Source organism: Caretta caretta, chromosome 20, assembly GCF_965140235.1.
Source record: "Caretta caretta isolate rCarCar2 chromosome 20, rCarCar1.hap1, whole genome shotgun sequence".
Classification (NCBI taxonomy): Eukaryota; Metazoa; Chordata; order Testudines; family Cheloniidae; genus Caretta; species Caretta caretta.
In genome coordinates, this window is record NC_134225.1 from 11,676,390 (window position 1) to 11,696,428 (window position 20,039).

At 45.1% G+C, this 20,039-nt stretch overlaps 1 protein-coding gene across 4 annotated transcripts in view; it reads left to right on the forward strand.

Moving 5' to 3' along the window:
- Window positions 1-7,268: 7,268 nt before the first annotated feature.
- The window catches only part of HDAC7 (histone deacetylase 7), a 243,150-nt gene continuing 230,379 nt past the window's right edge, over window positions 7,269-20,039 (forward strand). For 2 of the 4 annotated variants that reach the window (XM_048834436.2, XM_075121820.1), the window contains exon 1: window positions 7,275-7,486. In XM_048834436.2, the coding sequence (XP_048690393.1) occupies window positions 7,468-7,486 (19 nt within the window). In that variant the 5' untranslated portion in view covers window positions 7,275-7,467. Of the gene's footprint in view, window positions 7,487-20,039 lie in introns of all 4 variants that reach the window. The other 2 variants (XM_075121816.1, XM_075121815.1) reach the window with 2 other exon arrangements.

Sequence of the window (20,039 nt, forward strand, 5' to 3'; positions counted from 1 at the left end):
AGTGCCAGAGGGCAATCTGTGCACTGAAGGAGGCACTTATCCAAAGCCCAGTGCTGCTAAACCCGGATTTTAACAAACCCTTCCTGGTGTTCACCAACGCCTCAGACACAGGGCTGGGTGCGGTGCTGATGCAAACTGATATTAAGCGGGAGAGACACCCCACTGTGTACCTGAGCAAGAAGCTGCTGCCCCGGGAGCAGCACCATGTGGCCATAGAGAAGGAATGCCTGGCCATGGCGTGGGCCCTTAAAAAACTGCGGCCATATCAATTTGAGCCATGCTTCACTGTCAACATTGACCATTCAGCCCTGATGTGGCTGCACCAACTGAAAGAGGCTAATGCCAAGCTGCTGAGATGGAGCCTTCTCCTCCAAGGTTATGACATGGAGGTGGTCCATGTGATGGGGAATGCCAATGTTACAGCCGATGCTTTAACATGGGGCGGGGGCCCTGAACTTCCCCAGGTCACTAGCTAAGTGACCCCGCTCAGTTCAGACTCGAAGTGGTGAGAGATGTGACAAAGTGGGGGATTTTCTTGTTTTTCCCTTGTTTTTCCAATGGTTTGCATGCAGAGGGAGTGGGACTCAGTTTCCCTGGGTGTTACCGGTTTAACGAGGTGATGGGAGAGGGAGTTTGTTGTTACAGAGGATGAGAAACAGGTATGCGAAGGCTCAGAGAAGTGTGGTTCCAGGAAGTGGAGGGGCTTAACCCCCGAGAGAGAGTGGACCCCCGAGAAGGGCTGTCTCACTGAAGGGGGTTCCTCCCAGGGACCACACGGGGCCAAGAGTGGGCACGACCTGTGAGTCCGTGACAGGCCCCTTTGTCCATCAGAAGAACACCGCTGAAGAAACCTCCAACAGGTGACTGTGGCCTATCCCCAGAGAAGCGGGGGAGGAAGGAACTAGGATAATCTAACTGTGGGGAAACTGCTTAAGAAAGGCAGGATGGGAGCAAGGTCAAAGATTTAATAAAAGGGCACCAGAAAGAAACACTAAGCAGAGAACTCCAGACAGCACGCATGCACTCAGTGTACATCACCCAGTGAACTCTGCCTGAATTGGAGATGCTAAGGAGACCAGCCCCATAGCCACAGACAGCCTCTCTGGGGACGAAAGGCATCAGCTTGAAAATCCTGGAAAAGGAAGCCATCTGTTTATTTACAGAGCAACAGCAGGGCAAGTTTCACACATACACGGCCCTGCCCGCCTGATCTGTGACAGGGGACTTCCTCTAGGGGCCATGCTATTTAGTGCAAAGGCTGTTGCTGGGTTTGTTACAAGTGAGCTGGAACTGAGACCCACCAAACTCAGCTCATACAAGTGCCACTAAACTTCCATTTGATGGGAGTAACTTTCAGTCCCCTCTGAGCTGGGATGGATTCAAACTAGTGACCTGCAGCAGAAAGGTTCATTAACACGTGAGGCATGTGCTCCCCATATGTGCTCACGTTCCACCCGGCTTTCTGGAAAGATCAACTTCTTATATCAATTTCTGATCTTTTAGGTGCTGACACAGGCAGGGTCTCCCATCCTCTGGACACACAGGCAATATCACCAACACATTGAGGTCAGATTCCTTCAGATACACTCTGCAATTAAGTTAAAAGAGCAATTTTCATTACCAAATTGCGAACAATAAAAATAAAACAATAGATATTAACACAACACCCAAATTTACTTCTAAATGTGACATTTTGCAATATAAACTCATTTTAACAATTACAGTTATCTCAGGGTCCTCCCTTAGAGGAGGTCCTAGAGATATATTATTGGTATTATTTATTTATTTTTTATTTACTTTTGTATTCCAGTAGCATGTAGGGCCTTAGCCCATGTTTAGGGCCTCATTGTTCAGGGCACACTACAAACACAACAATGAGACAGCTCTTGCCCTGAAAAGCTAATAATCTAAATAAAAGAAGAGAGACAACAGACAGATGGAGGGAGAACAAGATAACAAGGAAACAATTATTTTAAAAAGCTATATTAAAAGACTATTAAGGACAGAAGGTCAAACACCCAACAGTTAGGAAACCCTAAATTTAAAAGATCTGTAGAACCTCAGTGCAGCCCCCTTGGGCACCTGAATTAGGACACCATCTTTAATCACATAATATAATATTTTTCCCCCACGTGGGTCATAACCACAGGTCAGAGCTCTTCCGCATGAGCAGTAACTGTGGGTCAGTGCATGTTCAACTTGTCTGTGTGTGCACCAGGCTGAAGAGGAACAACAACATATATGTTACCAGCAGGTTACATTCTTTGTGAGACAGCAGTGGGATGCTGAGTAACAGGATTCCTGCTTTGGGAGCAGAGTGAGGGCTAATAACTAGACATGGCATAGGTTAATTCTGACCTGGCTGGGAATTTTTTGGTAGAGTGTTTTTTCCCTGGAAAATGCCAGTTCATCAGAACTAAACCTTTGTGCAGGAAAGGTTCAGAGTCCATTAGTATTGCAACTTGAAACATTTTTGAAAAAAAAGTTTTGAGATTGTTGAAATGTTTCATTTTATTAAATGTAATTGTCTGATTGTTGATATAACAATAAGATAATGATAGGAATAAGGTAATTATAGTTTAAAAAACATAAAAGAATTTTAAAAAGATTGACATCAATTGACCTGAGTAAAAAAAATAATAAAAAAATTGGTGGTGGTGGGGGAGTTCTTGAAAATGTTCAATGTTTTGATCCCTCCCCCCCCCCCCCCCAAATTTGGATAATTTTGTTTGAAATCCCAAATTGTTTTATGAGATGGGAAAACTGTTTCCTCTTCCAGCTCTGCCTAATATATAGGTTGTATGCAGTGTTGCTGTAGAGCTGTCGGTCCCAGGATGTCAGAGAGACAAGGTGGATGAGGTAACATCTTTAATTGGACCAGCTTCGGTTGGTGAGAGAGACAAGGTAGAGCTCTGTGTAAGCTCAAAAGCTTGGTCTTTCTCACCAACAGAAGTTGCTCCAAGAAAAGATATTACCTTAGCCACCTCGTCTCTCTAATATATAATTTAACACATTCCTTCTGAAAGGCAGTTCAGCAAACTGAATGAGATTCAAGAGAATTTTTAACATTTCAAAAGCTCCTAACTAATTTAGTAGCCTAAGGCCAAGTGTCAAAACTGATTTAGGCACTTAGGGCCAGATTTTTAAAGGTATTTAGGTGCCTAAAGAAGCAGTTAGTTCCCTAGTGGGATTCTCAAAAGCACCTAAGTTCCTAATTCACATTTAAATCAATGTCTATTTGTTATTAGAAACTCTGGGAAGGTGTCAGGGCTATTTATTTTCATTGCTGCCAAACTTAACCAACAAGCAAGTTCTCTACATGTCTCTGGGAAGGCTGTTTGCATGTAAGCATATATTTTTGATGCATGAATGGATGTAAATAAACTGGTTAAAATGTTCTGATGTAATAATTTCCATCAGAAAATGCTGATTTGACTAAATTGAAATGTTTCACAGGAACATATCAATGTCATCAAAATGTTCATAGAGAAATTATTAAAATGTTTCATTAAGATAAAAAATATTTAGTTTTGACTTTATTGTTTATAATATTATATAATCAGTCAAAACATTATTATATTATGCTAAACAATAAAGCTGAAACAAAATATGGTTGAAATGACATATTTCAGAATACTTTTTTTGTGAAAAATTCCAAGATTTCAACTTTTTGTCTTGCTTTGGGGCAAACCCAAATTTCAAACTCTCAGACTTTCCCAGGGAATAGATATTCTGTTGTTCAGACAGCATAAATGTTTAGGTGTCTGACATGAGGCCACAGGACTCTGAGTGCCACAGAGTTTAGACATAGTGATCATAGAATCATAGAATATCAGGGTTGGAAGGGACCTCAGGAGGTCATCTAGTCCAACCCCCTGCTCCAAGCAGGACCAATCCCCAATTAAATCATATCAGCCAGGGCTTTGTCAAGCCTGACCTTAAAAACCTCTAAGGAAGGAGATTCTACCACCTCCCTAGGTAACGCATTCCAGTGTTTCACCACCCTCTTAGTGAAAAAGTTTTTCCTAATATCCAACCTAAACCTCCCCCACTGCAACTTGAGACCATTACTCCTTGTCCTGTCATCTTCTACAACTGAGAATAGTCTAGAACCATCCTCTTTGGAACCACCTCTCAGGTAGTTGAAAGCAGCTATTAAATCCCCCCTCATTCTTCTCTTCTGCAGACTAAACAATCCCAGTTCCTTCAGCCTCTCCTCATAAGTCATGTGTTCCAGACCCCTAATCATTTTTGTTGCCCTTCGCTGGACTCTCTCCAATTTATCCACATCCTTCTTGTAGTGTGGGGCCCAAAACTGGACACAGTACTCCAGATGAGGCCTCACCAATGTCGAATAGAGGGGAACGATCACATCCCTCGATCTGCTGGCTATGCCCCTACTTATAGATCCCAAAATGCCATTGGCCTTCTTGGCAACAAGGGCACACTGTTGACTCATATCCAGCTTCTCGTCCACTGTCACCCCTAGGTCCTTTTCCGCAGAACTGCTGCCTAGCCATTCGGTCCCTAGTCTGTAGCTGTGCATTGGATTCTTCCGTCCTAAGTGCAGGACCCTGCACTTATCCTTGTTGAACCTCATCAGATTTCTTTTGGCCCAACCCTCCAATTTGTCTAGGTCCCTCTGTATCCTATCCCTACCTGCCACCGTATCTACCACTCCTCCTAGTTTAGTGATGCTGCAGGCATGCCGGAGTGTGGCATATTATTATTTGTTATTCTACTCCTGAAAAGAGATGGGAGCTGAGAGGAGGGCTGGTGTTGTGAGTTTACTTCTGTATAGGGCATTGGTGAAATCAGTACTAGAATACTGCATCCAGTTCTGTTGTCCACATTTTTGAAGGCTGTTGAAAAATTCGAAGGGGTGCAGAGAAGAGTCAAAACAATAATTTGAGGGCTGGAAATAAGGCCTTGTAGTGGGAGACTTAAGGAGCTCAATCTGTTTAGCTTATTAAAAAGATCAACGGGTAACTTGATGACAATGGGTAAGAACCTTCATGAGTAGAAAATACTGGATATTATAAAGCTCTTTACTTTATTGGAGTCAGTCTGCAAGTTAAACACAGGCAAATTCAAATGAGAAGTAAGGCACAATTTTTTTAACAGTGGGAGTGGTTAACCACTGGAACTACCTACTAAGGAAAGCTGTGGATACTCCATCTCCTGATGTCTTTATAGCCAGACTGGATGCCTTTCTGTTAGATATTCTTTAGCAACCACAATTTGTCAGGCTCACTACAGGGGTAAATGGGCGAGAATTTCTGGCCTGTGTTATACAGGAAGTCAGACTAGATGATCACAATCGCCCTTTCTGGCTTTACAGTCTATGAATCTTGTAAATCATAGAATATCAGGGTTGGCAGGGACCTCAGGAAGTCATCTAGTCCAACCCCCTGCTCAAAGCAGGACCAACCCCAACTAAATCATCCCAGCCAGGGCTTTGTCAAGCCGGGCCTTAAAAACCTCTAAGGATGGAGATGGAGACTAGGAAGGAGTCTAGTCTGTCAAAGAAGCTTATTGGAACACCTCTGAAGGTGAGATTTACCTGCATTTAATTTTCTACTGTATTAGGCTTAGACTTGCATGTTTTTGTTTTATTTTGCTTGGTAATTTACTTTGTTCTGTCTGTTATTACTTGGAACCACTTAAATCCTACTTTTTATATTTAATAAAATCACTTTTTACTTATTAATTAACCCAGAGCAAGTATTAATACCCGGGGGAGCAAACAGCTGTGCGTATCTCTCTATCAGTGTTATAGAGGGTGAACAACTTATGAGTTTACCCTGTCTAAATTTTATACAGAGTAAAACAGATTTATTTGGGGTTTGGATCCCATTGAGAACTGGGTGTTGGAGACAGGAGCACTTCTTAAGCTGTTTTCAGTTAGCTTGCAGCTTTTGAGGGATGTGGTTCAGACCTGGGTCTGTGTTTGCAGCAGGCTGGCGTGTCTGGCACACCCAGACAAGGTACTGAAGTCCCAAGCTGCCAGGGAAGACGGGCTCAGAGGTAGTCTTAGCACATCAGGTGGCAGTCTCAAGGGGGTTTCTGTGACCCAACCTGTCACAATAGTGTTTCCTAATATCCAACCTAGACCTCCCCCACTGCAACTTGAGACCATTGCTCCTTGTTCTGCCATCTGCCACCACTGAGAACAGCTGAGCTCCGTCCTCTTTGGAACCCCCCTTCAGGTAGTGGAAGGCTGCTATCAAATCCCCCCTCATTCTTCTCTTTTGCAGATTAAATAAGCCCAGTTCCCTCAGCCTCTACTCATAAGTCATGTGCCCCAGCCCCCTAATCATTTTCGTTGCCCTCCGCTAGACTCTCTCCAATTTGTCCACATCCTTTCTGTAGTGGGGGCCCCAAAACTGGACGCAATACTCCAGATGTGACCTCACCAGTGCTAAATGGAGGGGAATAATCACTTTCCTCGATCTGCTGGCAACGCTCCTACTAATGCAGCACAATATACTGTTAACCTTCTTGGCAAGAAGGGCACACTGTAGACTCTTATCCAACTTCTCAGCACTGTAAAGGCCTGGGTCTCACAAGCTCTAGGTTCAAACCTGGCTGAGCTCTGGCTTTCCTGTATCATCTTGGGCAAGTCACTTGATCTCTCTGGGCCTCAGTTTCCCCCATCTGTAATATAAGGATAATAACCCTTCCTCTCTTTCTTAATACTAATAAAAATTATGTGACCTCCCCTTGTGTTTCATGCAGAGAATGGTGGGTTAACACCAAATCAATATAATGTCAGCTTTACATGTTAGTTAACCCTACCCAAAGAAGATATTGGACTCTTCCCTCCCCCCTCAAAAAAAAAAGAGAGAGAGAAAGAGAGAAAACACTCTCTGATGACAACTTTCCCCCAGCCCACAAACACAAATTTTATTAGCTTAACCCTCTCAGATGCTGCATACCAGATTAGTAACATTTCGGTAACACATTGCTAACATTTGACTCATAGAAACTTGGAAGGCTGGAGTCGGGGGAGGAGGGGAGCACTTTGGATTCCAATTCCTTTTTGTTTTTTAAATGTCAAAACGTCCCTTTGCTTAATCAAAAAAGAGCTTTGCATCTGACAGTTTCCATCATCTTGCATTGTGCATGTGTTATGAGGGGTTGGTGGGGAGTGGGGCTATGTGTGGCCAAGAGAGGCACCCAGAACAGCTTAGCTAACTTTTCTTCTTCAAGCCTTTTTTTTTTCTGCATTCCCAGGGCCCGGTTGGCCAGGCTTTCTAGGTTTGATAAAGCATTTCCTTCCATTGTCATTCTATACGGCCTCTGGGCCCTTCTCTCAGTCCCTCCCCTTCTGCCTTCCTCTCTCTCTCTCTCTCTCTCTCTCTTACTGAACCTCAGCGAATCTTGTGATATAAAGAAAGCAACTGCCTCCCTTAAGAAACAGCTTGAACAATGAGACCTCATCTTCAAGGGCTTTAATTCCTCTGGATGCAAGGACTAAGTCAGGGTGAGTAGCCTGCCTATTGTCCTGTTGGTCACTGGATCTTCTGCAATTATGACTGTGTTTCTGCCTGCAGTGAAATAACTGTGAACATGGTAGGTGTTTTTTCCCACTGTGGGTAGGTCCTGGGCTCCTCTCCTATTTCACTTGTGTGGAGGAAGGGCAAAAGCTAAAGTTTCTAAGCATGTGAAAAACACCGAGCACTGCTTGGGATTGTGCTGAACTTTGGATGTATGTGAAAGAGTAAAATGTCCCTGCCAGATACAGTGGGCAAAATTCTGCTCTCAGTTACACCTCTGTACATTTGGAGTCACTCCATTGGCTTGCTGAACAGGGGCCCACCTATGCAATTGAGCAGACTCTGGATTTTCAGCAGGGCAGGAAGGATTCTTACCTCCTCAAAGTCTCAGAAAAGAAAAACAAATATTATGCAATACAGCTCGGAGTGTGATCCTGAGCTGGGCTCTGGGAGGAAATCTTTCTCATTAGTATTGACAAGGTGTAATCCCAGATGCAATGTTTTAAAGGACCCAAAAAGAGATGCACTTGCAGTGGAAACCCCAGTATCATGTCTGACAGAAAGAATATTAAGATCCCCAGATTACCAGGTCTGAGTTTAAGAGACAAGAAGTTCAAGGGGAAGATGAGTTGTCTGGGCACCGCAGCCTTCTCCTGCTGACACGCATATCACCTCTGTTACCTGCCTTTAACAGACTCTTTTCCAGTCTGGCCGCATGTGAATTTGACCTATTTTGTATGTGAGATAGAATCAAAGGGAACTATAAGGGAGGCAGAGGAGGTTTTCAGTGACCTGAAGCATAGCTGTGCTAGTATGGAAAGAAGAAATGGTTTGCTAGCAACGTTTGGGGAATGATCAGCTTCACCCATTGCCACAAGAAACACTAGGGCTCAACATCTGTGGCATCTCATGGTGCTAAAATATTATTTCATGTGGATCATAATCCACCAGACAGAGCAGATTTTGGAGACAGCTAGGTCGGCTGGGGGGTGTGGAGGGCAAATTCAAGGGGGGTTCATAAACATTAGGGGCCATTATAGATAATATAGATCAGCCCAGCTCCCCCAGATGTATTTTAGTTGCAGACTGCCATTGCTGCCTTCTAAGATGCCTATTGTTGCTTTTGCCACATCTCTTGTTCGGAGTAAGGGACTGCAGAGTTCATCATGCTACTGGAATGGAGCTTGTTGAACCAGCAAGAGAGGGGAAGGGAGGAGTTGGAAAGTTTATAAAACATGATTCTGTGCAATGTGATGACTTATGAAGACCCCACAATTTTCTCTGGACACTTCCTTTATGTCCCTGACTTTCTACCACCTACACCAGGTCCATTTCTAGGGAAGGGAAGAATGGGATGGGATACAGGAAGTTATGAGTCAGACACCAACTCCCTCAGTTGTCCAAAATTCCCATCATTGCTCCTGGAGGCTAATCCTTATCCTGCCTGCAATGTCTGAAGGATGGTGAACACAGACAGAAAAGTTTGAGTAGCAGCCGTGTTAGTCTGTATTCGAATACAGACTAACACGGCTGCTACTCTGAAACCTGTCATTATGCAAGACACTGAATTTAGCCGTATGGAGTGGAAATCTATCAACTTCATGAAAAAACTCGTACAGATACAGACAGACATCTTCCTTTCCAAATGCAAACAGATGGACATCAGACCAAAAGGACTGAAGGTAAAAAATCCACTACAATCTACATACCACACAGACTATGCTGACAGCTTGTGCCACACGCTCTCAAAGAAACAGACAGAAACGTGTGTGCTGGGAGGTTCCCCTCTTAGACATAACAGCATGTCTTTTGTTCTTTACACAAGAAACCACACAGGCAGAGTTGGGTCCCAAATGATTGTGTTTGCTAAATACACAAACAACATGCTGCCCTAGCTCTATACACACACTGCTGCTCTGACTGATTTCTAACACAGAGAACACAGTGAGCACCACTAGAGGGCTCACAAACTATTTAATTGGATACTATCCAAATCCTGTACACTACCCATCTATTGTCCCAAATTCCTGTCCCTTTCCTTGGGGTGGTGAACCCTTCTACCATTTAGGAAGGCAGGAGTCACTACAGCATGCAGAGATCTAACATTTTTATTGGCATCCTTTGTGGTACGGATAGACTCTTAGTGTCATTGAAAGGAACAGTCAATGACTTGCACGTGAGATTAAGTCCCCACAGCAAACCTACAGCGAGAGCACAAAACCATAAAATGGTCATGGATTAAAAACTGGCTAACAGATAAGTCTCAACATGTAATTATAACGAGAGAATCATCATTGAGAGGGTGTGTATCAAGGGGGGTCCTGCAGGGATCAGTTTTGGGCTCTACAGTGTTTAACATTTTTATCTATTACTAGGAAAAAAACATAAGATCATCATTGATAAAGTTTGCAGATGACACAAAGTTTGAATGAGCAGTACATAATGTAGAGGACAGGACACTGATATAGAGCAATCTGGATTGCTTGGTAAACTGGACACAAACATGCATTTCAATGTGGCCAAATGTAAACTCATATATCTAGGAACAAAGATGCAATTGCCACAGACAGTAACAGTCAGGTATGCGATACTGACAATAAAATGGCTGCACCCAATTGAGTGAGGAATCTGGGGAAAGCCAAGCAGAAACAACTAAGATGTCTGAACACCAGTGCAAGGAGCCTGGGTAACAAAATAGAGGAACTAGAGCTACTGGTGCAGGAAGTGAAACCAGATATTATAAGGATAACAGAAACATGGGAGAATAGTAGCCATGACTGAAACACAGGTATTGAAGAGTATGTGGTATTAAAGATAAAGGTGGTGGAGTAGCACTGTATATTAATGATAATGTAAAGAAGTTAGAAGTGATGGAATGGATAAAACGGAATCTGTTGGGGTCAGAATCACTTTGGGGAAGAAAGGTAACAGAGGCTCCACTAGGATAGTACTTGGTGACTGTAACAGACCCCCCAGGATTCAATTTGGATATGGATAGAGACCTCGTTAAAGTTTTGAATTAAATGAATACTATGGGAATTGTTTCAGAGTAGCAGCTGTGTTAGTCTGTATTCGCAAAAAGAAAAGGAGTACTTGTGGCACCTTAGAGACTAATAAATTTGTTAGTCTCTAAGGTGCCACAAGTACTCCTTTTCTTTATGGGAATTGTGTGATTATGGGATACTTTAATTTCCTGGACATATATATGCTACTAACATTGGTAGGACTAAGATATTCCTGGATGTGTTAGCTGACATTTCTTCACTAAGTAATCACCAAACTGACAAGAGGTGATGCCACTTTAGATTTAGTATTGGACCTCAGAGAAGAACTGGTTGTGGAGGACAACTTTTGAGTGATCATGAATTTATTTAATTTAAACTAAATAAAAAAATTAACAAAACCAGTCTGCAACTAGGGTTCTTGATTTCAAAAGGCCAAACTTTAAAAAATTAAGGGAAGTAGTCAGGGAAGTGGACTGATGAACTCAAGGATCTGAATGTGGAGGAGGTTTGAAATTACTTTAAGTCAAAGTTGCAGAAACTGTCTAAAGCCTGCATCCCAAGCAAAGAGAAAAAAAATCATTGGGAAGGAATGCATATCAAACTGGATGAGCAAACATTTCAAACAGGTGATTAAGAGAAAGGAAAGGAGACAGAGAAAGGAGAAAGCCTACAAGGAATTGAAGATGGGATAGATTAGCAAGAAAAGCTACCTCTTGGAGGTCAAAATGTTTAAGGAAAAAGTAAGAACTGGCAAAAGCCAAGCACAGTTGGACCTAGGGAGGTGGTAGAATCTCCTTCCTTAGAGGTTTTTAAGGTCAGGCTTGACAAAGCCCTGGCTGGGATGATTTAACTGGGAATTGGTCCTGCTTCGAGCAGGGGGTTGGACTAGATGACCTTCTGGGGTCCCTTCCAACCCTGATATTCTATGATTCTATGATTCTATGACCTTACAAAGTACACTAAAGTCAATTAGTAAACAGTTCTTTAGCTACATAAATAAAAGTAAAACAAGGAAAGAAGTGGGACAGCTAAACCAATAAGGATGGTGGTGGAGGTTAAAAATAATCTAGGCATGGCTCAACACCTAAATGTATATTTTGTCTTCGTTATTAATAAGGGTAATGAAGAGCTTGGGAGCAGTGTCAGGGAGGCTAATGGGAACGATGATATGGAAATAGAAATTACCATACCCAACGTGGAAGCCAAACTCAAAGAGTTAAACTCAGGGGCCCGGATAATCTCCATCCAAGAATATTAAAGGAACTGGCACATGAAATTGCAAACCAAATAGCAAGGATTTTTAATGAATCTGTAAACTCGGGGGTTGTACCCTATGACTGGAGAATTGCTAATATAGTACCCTATATTTAAGAAAGGGGGAAAAAGTGATCTGGATAATTACCGGCCCTTTAGTTTGACCTCACTTGTATGCAAGGTTTTAGAACAAATTTTGAAAGAGAATAGTTAAGGACATAGAGGTAAATGGTAATTGGGATAAAATATAACACAGTTTTACAAAAGGTAGATTGTGTCAGACCAACCTGATCTCTTTCTTTGAGAAGAGAACTGATTTTCTAGACAAAAGAAATGCAGTAGATCTGATCAACGTGGATTTCAGTAAAGCAGTGGTCACCCACCTTTTTATGCACAAGATCACTTTTTGAATTTAAGATCAACCCAGGATCTACCCCACCCTTTCCCTGAGGCCCCATCCTTTCCCCGGGGCCCAACGACACTCACTCCATTCCCCCCGCTCTGTCGCTCACTCTTCCCCACCCTCACTCACTTTCACCGGGCTGGGGCAGGGAGCTGGGGAGCCCGAGTGAGGGTTGAAAGCTCTGGGAGGGAGTTTGGGTGCATGGGTCAAATGGTCACACTGCACCTAATCTCATAGAATCCATTGGATCTTTCATATGTTTTACTTTTTATTAGTGTCATTTGTGGTTTATAGATCCAAAATCCTTCAGGGATTGTCACGAATCAGTGTAACATTCTTAACTGTGGAGTATTGTCAAGGAGTCACCGGAGTGATGCTCTGGAACTACTCCCTACAAAGCCAGTCAGGACTCTGGGGAAGCATGCCTCCTCTCCCTGAGTATACTGTCTCCAGGGGAAGAAGCTTACACAGCTTCAACCTTCCTGGGTCTGACCTCAGAGCATTCAGCATCCCCTTCCACACCGTGCACTTCCCGCAGCGAGTCTGCCCAGGGGAAGCCAGAGGGCCCTGCACCCCAACTCTGCAGTCAGATGTGACTCTCAGCCAGCCAATAAAATAGAAGGTTTATTAGTTGACAGGAACACAGCGTAGGTCAGAACTTGTTAGCACAGAAATCAGTGACTTTCAGCCAAGCCCATCTTGGCGGGAGGGGAACCCAGAGCCAGGGCTCTGGCCCTCCCCCTGGGCCCCAAGCCAGCCAAGACTGACTCGCTTCCAGCTGCCTGGCTCCTGCCCTGCCTGTTGCTCCTCCTCCAGCCTTTGTCTCACTTCCCGGGCCAAGAGTCACCTGGTCGCATCCCCATCCTGGGTCTCAGGTTACGAAGGGGCAACCATAGCATCGGTGCAGGCACCTGGAGCAACCCCCACAAAAGTCACACACGCTTATTCCCACCACCTAGACATTGGAAACTGAGGCACACACAGCATTCATGCAAAACAGTAAGACTCACATAGGCTGCAGGGAATTGGGGTGCAGGAGTGAGGGGTGCAAGCTCTGGGAAGGAGTTTGGTGCAGGAGGGGGCTGCAGGCTGGGGCAGAGTGTTGGGGTGCAGGATGGGGTGAGGGGTGCAGGCTCTGGGAGGGAGTTTGGGTGCAGGAGGGGGTGAGGGTGTTGGGGTGCAGGAGAGGGTGAGGGGTGTAGCCTCTGGGAGGGAGTTTGTTGCAAAAAAAGTAAATGCAATTTTGGTTCAGATCATCAGAGGCATAGCACGCAAGTCAGGGGAGGTGACAGTACTGCACTGTTTAGGCCTCAGCTGGAGTACTGTGCTCAGTTTTGGTCACCGTTCTATAGAAAGGATGTAGAGAAACTGGAAAGGATCCAGAGGAGAATGACAAAGATTATCAAATGCAAGCCATATGAGCAAAAGGCTGAAGGAACTGGGTGTGTTTAGTTTGGAAAAGAGACGATTAAGGAGGGACATGATAGCAGTTGTCAAATACTTGAAATACTGCCATAAAAAGATGGAGAAAATTGTTCTCCCTTGCCACAGAGGGCAGAACAAGAGGCAATAGGTTCAAACTACAGCACAGCAGATTTAGAGTAAATCTCAGGAAAAACTTCCTAACTGTAAGAACAGAACGACAATGGAACAAACTGCCTAGGGAAGTCATGGAAGCTCCTTCACTGGCGGTTTGCAAAAGGAGGCTGGAGCCATCTTGGGATGGTTTAGACACAACAAATCCTGCATTTTGAAAGGGGATTAGACTAGATGACACTTGTGGTCCCATCTAATCCTATGGTTCTATGATTCTATGAGTTGATGAGAATCAAAAGATGAGTAAGGAACTAGTTAAAGGGGAGACTGCAACAGTCCATGCTGAATAGTGAACTATCAGGTTGGAGGAAGGTTACTAGTGAAGTTCGTAAAGGATCAGTCTTGGGACAAATCTTATTTAACATTTTCATTAATGACCTTGGCACAAAACATGGGTATGCGCTAATAAAATTTGATGATGACACAAATTTGGGAGGTACTGCCAATAGAGAGAGAAGGACCAGAACAGCACACAAGAAGATTTGGATGATCTTGAAAACTGGAGTAACTGAAATGGAAGGAAATTTAATAGTGCAAAGTGCAAGGTCCTGCACTTAAGGACGAACGACAAATGTTTTTGCTATAAGCTCGGGACGTATCAGTTGGAAGCAACAGACGAAGAGAAAGACCTGGGTATATAAGTCTATCACAGGATGACTATGAGCTGCCAATGTGATGAGGCTGTGAAAAAGGCTAATGCAGTCCTAGGATACATCAGGCAGGGTATTTCCAGTAGAGATAGGGAAGTGTTATTACAAGGTATTGGTGAGACCTCACCTAGAATACTGTGAGCAATTCTGGTTTCCCATGTTTAACAAAGATGAACTCAGACTGGAACAGGTGCAGAGAAGGGAAATTAGGATGATCTGAGGAATGGAGAACCGACCTTATGAGAGGAGACTTCAGGAGTTTGGCTTGTTTAGCCTAACAAAAGGAAGACTGGGGGGGGGGGGGTAAATACGATTGCGCTCTATAAATACAGGAGAGGAATAAACACCAGGAGGGAGAGGAGTTATTTAAGTTAAAGGCCAATGCTGGCACAAGAACAAATGGATCTAAACTGGCCATCAGTAAATTGAGGTTTTTCACTAGGAGGGTGGTGAAACACTGGAATGCGCTACCTAGGGAGGTAGTAGAATCTCCTTCCTTAGAAGTTTTTAAGGTCAGGCTTGACAAGGCCCTGGCTGGTATGATTTAATTGGGGATTGGTCCTGCTTTGAGCAGGGGGTTGGACTAGATGACCTCCTGAGGTCCCTTCCAACCCTGATATTCTATGATTCTATGAGGCCTCACCAATGTCGAATAGAGGGGAACGATCACGTCCCTCGATCTGCTCGCTATGCCCCTACTTATACATCCCAAAATGCCATTGGCCTTCTTGGCAACAAGGGCACACTGTTGACTCATATCCAGCTTCTCGTCCACTGTAACCCCTAGGTCCTTTTCTGCAGAACTGCTGCCTAGCCATTCAGTCCCTAGTCTGTAGCGATGCATGGGATTCTTCCCTCCTCAGTGCAGGACTCTGCACTTGTCCTTGTTGAACCTCATCAGATTTCTTTTGGCCCAATCCTCTCATTTGTCTAGGTCCCTCTGTATCCTATCCCTACCCTCCAGCATATCTACCTCTCCTCCCAATTTAGTGTCACCAGCAAACTTGCTGAGGGTGCAATCCACGCCATCCTCCAGATCATTAATGAAGGAATTGAACAAAACCGGCCCCAGGACCGACCCTTGGGGCACTCCGCTTGGTACCGGCTGCCAACTAGACATGGAGCCATTGATCACTACCCATTGAGCCCGACAATCTATCCAGCTTTCTATCCACCTTATAGTGCATTCATCCAGCCCATACTTCTTTAACTTGCTGGCAAGAATACTGTGGAAGACCGTGTCAAAAGCTTTGCTAAAGTCAAGGAATAACACGTCCACTGCTTTCCCCTCATCCACAGAGCCAGTTATCTCATCACAGAAGGCAATTAGATTAGTCAGGCATGACTTGCCCTTGGTGAATCCATGCTGATTGTTCCTGATCACTTTCCTCTCCTCCAAGTGCTTCAGCAATGATTCCTTGAGAACCTGCTCCATGATTTTTCCAGGGATTGAGGTGAGGCTGAGTGGCCTGTAGTTCCCCCGATCCTCCTTCTTCCCTTTTTTAAAGATGGGCACTACATTAGCCTTTTTCCAGTCGTCTGGGACCTCCCTCCATTGCCAGTTTTCAGAGATAATGGCCAATGGCTCTGCAATCACAGCCGCCAACTCCTTTAGCACTCTCGGATGCAGCGCATCCGGCCCCATGGACTTCTGCTCGTCCAGCTTTTCTAAATAGTCCCAAACCACTTCTTTCTCCACAGAGGGTTGGTCACCTCCTCCCCATGCTGTGTTGCCCAATGCAGTAGTCTGGGAGCTTACCTTGTTCGTGAAGACAGAGGCAAAAAGAGCATTGAGTACATTAGCTTTTTCCACATCCTCTGTCACTAGGTTGCCTCCCTCATTCAGTAAGGGGCCCACACTTTCCTTGACTTTCTTCTTGTTGCCAACATACCTGAAGAAACCCTTCTTGTTACACTTAACATCTTTAGCTAGCTGCAACTCCAAGTGTGATTTGGCCTTCCTGATTTCACTCCTGCATGCCCGAGCAATATTTTTATACTCTTCCCTGGTCATTTGTCCAATCTTCCACTTCTTGTAAGCTTCTTTTTTGTGTTTAAGATCAGCAAGGATTTCACTGTTAAGCCAAGCTGGTCGCCTGCCATATTTACTATTCTTTCGACACATCGGGATGGTTTGTCCCTGTAACCTCAGTAAGGATTCTTTAAATACAGCCAGCTCTCCTGGACTCCTTTCCCCCTCATGTTATTCTCCCAGGGGATCCTGCCCATCAGTTCCCTGAGGGAGTCAAAGTCTGTTTTTCTGAAGTCCAGGGTCCATATTCTGCTGCTCTCCTTTCTTCCTTGTGTCAGGATCCTGAACTTGACCATCCCATGGTCACTGCTTCCCAGGTTCCCATCCACTTTTGCTTCCCCCACTAATTCTTCCCAGTTTGTGAGCAGCAGGTCAAGAAGAGCTCTGCCCCTAGTTGGTTCCTCCAGCATTTGCACCAGGAAATTGTCCCCTACACTTTCCAAAAACTTCCTGGATTGTCTGTACACCGCTGTATTGCTCTCCCAGCAGATATCAGGGTGATTGAAATCTCCCATGAGAACCAGGGCCTGCGATCTAGTAACTTCCGTGAGTTGCCGGAAGAAAGCCTCGTCCACCTCATCCCCCTGGTCCGGTGGTCTATAGCAGACTCCCACCACGACATCACCCTTGTTGCTCACACTTCTAAACTTAATCCAGAGACACTCAGGTTTTTCTGGTTTCAGAGGAACAGCCGTGTTAGTCTGTATTCGCAAAAAGAAAAGGAGTACTTGTGGCACCTTAGAGACTAACCAATTTATTTGAGCATGAGCTTTCGTGAGCTACAGCTCACTTCATCAGATGTTTACCGTGGAAACTGCAGCAGACTTTATATACACACAGAAATCATGAAACAATACCTCCTCCCACCCCACTGTCCTGCTGGTAATAGCTTATCTAAAGTGATCAACAGGTGGGCCATTTCCAGCACAAATCCAGGTTTTCTCACCCTCCACCCCCCCACACAAATTCACTCTCCTGCTGGTGCTAGCCCATCCAAAGTGACAACTCTTTACATAATCAAGTCGGGCTATTTCCTGCATAGATCAAGGTTTTCTCACATCCCCCCCACCCCCATACACACACAAACTCACTCTCCTGCTGGTAATAGCTCATCTAAACTGACCATTCTCCAGGTTTAAATCCAAGTTAAACCAGAACATCTGGGGGGGGGGGGTAGGAAAAAACAAGAGGAAACAGGCTACCTTGCATAATGACTTAGCCACTCCCAGTCTCTATTTAAGCCTAAATTAATAGTATCCAATTTGCAAATGAATTCCAATTCAGCAGTTTCTCGCTGGAGTCTGGATTTGAAGTTTTTTTGTTTTAAGATAGCGACCTTCATGTCTGTGATTGCGTGACCAGAGAGATTGAAGTGTTCTCCGACTGGTTTATGAATGTTATAATTCTTGACATCTGATTTGTGTCCATTTATTCTTTTACGTAGAGACTGTCCAGGTTTTTCTGCAGTTTCAATCTTGAGCTCTGAGCAGTCATACTGCTCCCTTACATACAGTGCAACTCCGCCACCTTTTCTGCCCTGCCTGTCCTTCCTGAACAGTTTATATCCATCCATGACAGTACTCCAGTCATGTGAGTTATCTCACCAAGTCTCTGTTATTCCAATCACATTCCTTGACTGTGCCAGGACTTCCAGTTCTCCCTGCTTGTTTCCCAGGCTTCTTGCATTTGTGTATAGGCACTTAAGGTAACTCGCTGATCGTCCCTCTTTCTCAGTATGAGGCAGGAGCCCTCCCCTCTCGCGCTCTCCTGCTCGTGCTTCCTCCCTGTATCCCACGTCCCCACTTACCTCAGGGATTTGGTCTCCTTCCCCTGGTGAACTTAGTTTAAAGCCCTCCTCACTAGGTTAGCCAGCCTGCTTGTGAAGATGCTCTTTCCTCTCTTCACTAGGTGGAGCCTGTCTCTGCCTAGCACTCCTCCTTCTTGGAACACCATCCCATGGTCAAAGAATCCAAAGCCTTCTCTCCGACACCACCTGCGTAGCCATTCGTTGACTTCCATGATTCGACGGTCTCTACCCAGGCCTTTTCCCTCCACGGGGAGGATGGACGAAAACACCACTTGAGCCCCAAACTCCTTTATCCTTCTTCCCAGAGCCACGTAGTCTGCAGTGATCCACTCAAGGTCATTCTTGGCAGTATCTAAATCTTGGGCGGGGGCGTCTGCCCAGGGGCGCTGAGGGTTCTCGGGGGGGTGGCCCAGGTGCTTGGAGACCAGGGACCAGAGTTAAGCCTCCCTAAGTCTGGTCTTTGTCTAAGATGGCTCCGGGGCGGGGGTGGGGAAGGGGTGTTGTACCCATGAGAGACCACAGGAAAACCAGCTTCCCCCCACCCCCACCTTAACTCTGCTGATAGCAGTCACCCTGGGCTTGCAGATTCTGAGTTCAATGCCAATTCCTGCACCCAAACCACTGGCATGTTAGGGACACTGTGGTTGAGGGACCCGGAAATAACCATGGGTGTGGGATCATATGCTCTATTGCTTGCGGTACAAGTACTTGTAATGAAAGCTTCCATCGTCTCCCCTAGGTGACCCAACGTGATATGAGTCTCCTGAGGGTAACAGAGGCAGCAAGGGAGCCTATGCTGCAAGCATCTGGGTACAGACCTGGTCCTTATGCTGCTATGCTGTGTACCACAATGGTACCAGCAGAGGGAATGCTGGAATGGCATGGGAAAGTGTCCTACCATGGTGGAAGAAATAAGGGAGCCCTCCCTAGAAACCTTCGGCAAAGGATTGCAGAGTAGCTCCATGAAAGTTTCCTGGAGATCTCCATGGAAGATTTCTGAGCCATCACTGTGCACATAAATAGTCTTTTCTGGGGGACACCCTCTTTATAGCTGGAGTGGCCACTGGCAAGCAGATACCCACTGCACCTCACTTTTTTTTCTCATATTAAACATAAACTATAAGAGCATGTAACCCCTACAGTGTGCTTGCTATTGTAAATTCATCAGAGGTGCCTTCCCCAGCATCACACTCAGACACGACGCTGTCCTGTATCTGGCTGGACTGCTCTGGGGTTAAAAATAGCTCCTGGCTCTCAGGGAGAATGGATCCCCTGCTTGCCTGTCTCCCATTTCCCTCCTCCTCCTCCTCTTCCCCCTCGAGAACGTCCTGCTTGATGTCGCCTGAGGTAGACAAGGACTCAGACTCCTGTGTGGTAGCTATGCCGCATTTGGGGTAGTGGTGGGGTCACCGCTGAGAATCAAATGGAGCTCATTGTAGAAGCGGCATGTTTGCGGTGCAGAACCAGAATGACTGTTCGCCTCCCTTGTCTTCTGGTACTCCTGCTGAAGTTCTTTGATTTTCACATGGCACTGCTTTGTGTCCCTGGTGTAGCCCTTCTGCTCCAAACCCTGTGTGATCTTCTCGTGGATGTCGGCGTTTCTATGGCTGGATAGGAGCTGTGCCTGCACAGAGGCTTCTCCCCCAGACAGACCAGTAAGATTCACCACCTCCTAAGTACTCCGGCCTGGAGTGTGTTTGGGGCTTTGAGTCGCCATGATCAACTGGGCTGCTGAGCTCTACACGCTGATCAAACAGGAAATGGGAATTCAAAAGTTCCCGGAGCTTTAAGCG